The sequence below is a fragment of the Vigna radiata genome, chromosome 7 (assembly GCF_000741045.1).
Source record: "Vigna radiata var. radiata cultivar VC1973A chromosome 7, Vradiata_ver6, whole genome shotgun sequence".
In the NCBI taxonomy this organism is placed as follows: domain Eukaryota; kingdom Viridiplantae; phylum Streptophyta; class Magnoliopsida; order Fabales; family Fabaceae; genus Vigna; species Vigna radiata.
This window is the reverse complement of record NC_028357.1, coordinates 37,010,702-37,015,828: the sequence shown is the minus strand read 5'-3', so window position 1 is coordinate 37,015,828 and position 5,127 is coordinate 37,010,702. Positions and strand designations below refer to the sequence as shown.

Genomic DNA, 5,127 nt, shown 5'->3' with positions numbered 1-5,127 from the left:
GAAAAAATATTAAAACCTTACAATGTCTATGTGAAGACAATACTTCTAATTAAATATGCAAAAACGATGTAGTTTTCAAAGAAACAATTTTTATTTTGGAAAGCCCAACAAAAATTAATTTTACTCGTACGTATTCTTATGTAAGAAATCAGGGTAGATAGTTCTTTCCAAAATCTGTTTGAAAAGTTTGTGTGGGAATTTTTTTTTTTCACCTTTTTCTTTCTCCTTGTTCTTAGACTTTCTTCCTTCTTGTTGATCTCTATGGTTTTCTCTTCCTTTCTTTTTCGATCATGTTCTCCTCTTCTTATCGTTTTTCATAAGGGAATCCCCCTCTGTCCATCTCGTCATTGTGTTTTCTAAACAGAACACTAGTTGCAGAATATTTTACTTCCCTCGTGATACATGCAATCCATTTTATAACTCATTCAAATCTACATTTTGACAATTTACTCACAAAACTTGGACTGCTGGATGCACGAGAAAAACGAAGCCTGCTGAAATCTGTGAGTGGGTTAGTGCAACAGTGAGGATGATGAATTGTCAGCATAGGTAGCAGACTTGAAATTAAGGGAAGAAATATAAATATTTTTTAATCTGTCTTGTATTCACATTTAACTTTTTTATATTGATACTATTCTTTTTTACATTTTATTTCTTTTTCAAAAAATATATAAACTTTATATTTTTATAATTATTTTATGTTTATATAAATGTAAAAAATGTATGGTCCTATTACTCTGTGACGAAGTGTCGCATTATGAAAAAGTTTATTGTATTTAAAATAAAATAAATATAAGAATCATAATATTTTAACAATTTTTTTTAACAATTTTTTACAATAAAATATATGTTATTTTATTCGTTTATTTAAATTTATTTAAAAAAATAATATTTAAAATGAATCATTATAACAGTGTCAAAAAGTTATAAAGAAAAAGAGTTATTAAAGAATTTTTTTTTAAAAATATAAGGAAAAGGATATTTTAACACCATTTTTTGACATTATTTTTACACTGCACACGTGTCAAAATATGATTGGATGATTTCAAATTAAAAAAAAGTTAACACAAGGATATATTTGGAAGAGAAAAACCAAAATTTGTATTTTTAATTTGAAATCGTCCACGTGTTTCTGTGTCAAATGATATAAAAAGTTGGTGTCAAATTATAATTTTCCAAAATATAATTAGTCAATTATCACGTGGAGTCATTAAATTTGACGTGTGGTTGGGAAAATATCTATCTACACCTATGGAGTTTCAGTATAAAAGGAGATGTGTTAGAAGAGGGAGTCAGAAGAGGATCGGATAATAACCGATTAACACAATGCCTTCTGTCTCAGTTACATCGCATTTCTCAACGTCACTCTCCATTTTCCATTCTTCATCATCTTCCACCTTCCGACTTTATCAAATTCCATGCCATCCCACCAAACAAAGCAAACCAAAACACCACCGTCTCTGCAAAGTGTCATGCCACAATATACCAAATGAAGAAGGAAAACCATCACACAACAGTGCTGAAAAAAATAGAAGGGACATTCTCATTGGGCTTGGAGGACTCTACGGTGCATCCACTCTTGCAGTCAATCCTTTAGCCATTGCTGCTCCAGCTGCCCCTGACTTCACATCTTGTGGCCCACCAGAGATACCAAAGGATGTACCAACCACCGTTTGTTGCCCTCCACAATATTCTTCTCCCATAGATTTCGAGCTTCCAGCTAGAACATCCCTTAGGGTTAGACCAGCTGCTCAGTTTGTGGATGATGCCTACATAGCCAAGTATAAGAAAGCTCTCGGTATCATGAGATCCCTTCCTCCTGAAGACCCACGTAGTTTCACCCAGCAAGCTAATATCCATTGTGCTTACTGCAATGGTGCCTATACCCAAGTTGGGTTCCCTGACCTAAAATTACAAGTCCACAACTCTTGGCTATTCTTTCCTTTCCATCGTTGGTACCTTTATTTCTATGAGAGAATATTGGGAAGCTTGATTGATGACCCAGATTTTGCTATCCCATATTGGAACTGGGACAACCCTAAGGGTGGCATGGTAATCCCTTCCATTTTCACAGATATAAACTCCCCTCTCTATGACCCTCTCAGGAATGTGGATCATCAACCACCAACTCTTATAGACCTAGACTATAGCAAAAAGGACGATGACGATCCCAACGGGACTCCACCTCCAAATGAGCTAATCGCTAATAACCTCACTATAGTGTATAAAAGTGTTGTCTCGGGTGGGAAGTTACCACGGCTCTTCCTAGGAAGCCCTTATAGTGCTGGTTCTGCTCCTGACCCTGGTGCTGGAAGCGTAGAGAATGTTCCTCATACTCCAGTTCACCTTTGGAGTGGTGATAAGAGACAGCCTCACCGTGAGAACTTGGGAATCTTCTATGCAGCGGGAAGGGACCCCCTTTTCTATGCTCACCATGGCAACGTGGATAGAATGTGGAACATATGGAAAACAATACCAGGTGGGAAGAGAAGGGATTTCACTAAACCTGATTGGCTGGAAGCTAGCTTTTTGTTCTATGATGAAAACAAGAACCTTGTGCGTGTAAAGGTGAAAGATTCCGTTGACTCGAAAAAGATGGGGTATGTTTACCAGGATGTTGACATTCCATGGCTCAAGAATAAGCCTAAGCGCAGAAGATCTAAAGGTAAGAAGGTGGCATTGGCAGACAGTTTTGGAGTTGGTGCCGCACGAGCAGCTGAGGCTACGAGTGTAAAGTTTCCTCTGACTTTGGATTCAAAGGTTAGCATCCTTGTGAAAAGACCAAAGCTGTTGAGGAGCCAGAAGGAGAAGGAAGAAGAGGAAGAAGTGTTGGTGATTGATGGGATTGAGTTTGATAGGGAAAAAGGTGTGAAGTTTGATGTATTTATCAACGACGAAGATGAAAAGGAGATCAAACCAAGCAATACTGAGTTTGCAGGAAGCTTTGTGAGTTTGCCACATATTCATGAGCATTCAGACTCGAAGATCAAAACCTGTTTAAAACTTGGAATAACGGATCTGTTAGAAGACTTGGAAGCTGAAGATGATGAAAGTGTTGTGGTGACGTTGGTGCCAAAATATGGAGAAGGACTTATCACAATTCAGAATATTAAGATAGAGTTTATTTCGGAATGAAAAATAAGTACTTGTGTGCAAAATAATTATGTCATGTTTGAAAAGGTGTTTTCAATAATTATCTGAAATCATCTGAACCTTCAAATGATTTCAACGTTGTATCAAAGTTTACTATTTAATGGTATAATAGTATTTTGCTTGTTTTATTCACATAAATAAATAAATAAAAATTGGAGTAAATAACACTGATGATGCAAATCCTGAAACAATTTGACCTTTCACCTTGAGTATATATTCTTAGGAAATGTCTTTAATTTGAAACGATGGCAATCTGTCTTACCTGATATTACAAGGATTGTATGATGATTATTTAAGCACATCGGTGCAATCTGAAATTACAAATGATTTTTTCATTCGTAATAATACAGTTTCTAGACAATGTGAACTCTATTTATATATTAATTGTTAAATTTAAAAATGAATACGATGAGTTTTTGTTTCAAGTGAACTAAAACGTATACAGCAAAACATAAAAATGGAGCACTATAATGTAACAAAACACAATACAAAAATGCATTAAAGAGCGTTGCCCTTTAATACTAGGCCTCATGAGCCCTAATTTTTAACTTTGTACATGCAAAGGTTTCCAGATCTCATACACTCTTTATACTCAATCTTTTGAATTATGTGTGTGCAACTCCGTCTCCACATGTGAAGTGACCAAATAAAAACATTTTACACTTGTCTGGTAAAATTGCACTAACACACTCTTCAAAATAAAATCATCTCATATTTACCTAGTAAAACTACACAAACACAGTGTAAAGGTTAGGAAGAAAATGACCACTATGATCTTCCCGACATTATAATCACATATCTCACCAAATGTTGTCCAACAAGTGAAGGAAGTTACATTAACTATAACTACCAAATAAAGGACTGCGATTAGGAAGGATAATAAGTTGGGTCACACACAAATAATTATTTATCGACTTACATAAAAAAAAATCGTACTCATTATCCATATTTTGTTATCGATTAAATATTTATATAAAAAAAAATTATAGATTTTTTTTCAACTTGTGGTACCGTTGGATATCTACGTATATTAAAAAAAAGAACAAATATTTAATGAGTTTTTAAATAAGTTCCAAATTGTGACACTTTTTAATGAAAGTTTGTTAAAGTCTCTAACTGACACATTTATTATGACTTGAATATGGGGATGTTCTTTTTATTTTGGGCAACAGTAATTTGATACGCACAAAACAACAAAAACATTTATATAACATGCAAAAATAATAATATTTTAATTATAATTATATTATTTTTTTAATTTAAAAGCATAATTATATTATTTTATTATTAAATATCGTCTCAAATGAATGTATTTTTTCTCAGGCGTGTGAAACAAATTTTTTTTCTTTTATTTTAAGAGCATATTTACCACATTCTGCAGACAAGAGCCTTTCTCGTCTAGGGATTAATCATTTTCAAATTATAATTGTACAAGAAACATAAAAGGCTGTCATAGAATACAAGAGTTGTGTAATAAAGAGCACCATATATCGCGAAGACACTTTTCTTATTATTTGCCATGATTGCCTGTACTTGAGATCATTTTGGATGTATGATATTTGTTAGAAGAACAATTGTTAGTTTAATTAAGTTATCACTGGTTTAAGGATAATTGAAAAGAAGTGAGATGTTTAAATTTAACAAATTAGATTGGATGTTGTTCTGGATAATGAAAATAGAATAGAAAGGTCAATTACAATTTAGTTGGGTTATTTCAAGAATCTAAAACTATAAAAAAAATGGTAAAACTAAATTTAGGATTCTAAGATAATGTAATTGAGTTTTTAGACTTGATGGTAATGTCTAATCACTAGAGAAAGAGGTTAGGAAAGGTTAAAATAATGTAAATAAGTTTAACTCAACTTAGGGGTCTTAGAAGTTGGGGAAGAGGTCTAGAACAAATTTCGAGGTGTTGGGTTGTCAAAATCTGCAGAATTTAGCTTCCTTTAGAGACAAAATTCGCTTAGCGCACAG

The 5,127-nt window shown here is 33.4% G+C and overlaps 1 protein-coding gene across 1 annotated transcript; it reads left to right on the top strand.

The window, feature by feature from the left end:
* Positions 1 to 1,314: 1,314 nt before the first annotated feature.
* On the top strand, positions 1,315 to 3,281 carry LOC106768984 (polyphenol oxidase, chloroplastic-like; the record flags this gene model as incomplete). Its single annotated transcript, XM_014654408.2, has 1 exon — positions 1,315 to 3,281. A coding segment is annotated over one exon (1,821 nt), but the record flags the coding sequence as incomplete, so codon positions are not given.
* Between the last annotated feature and the right edge of the window lie 1,846 nt (positions 3,282 to 5,127).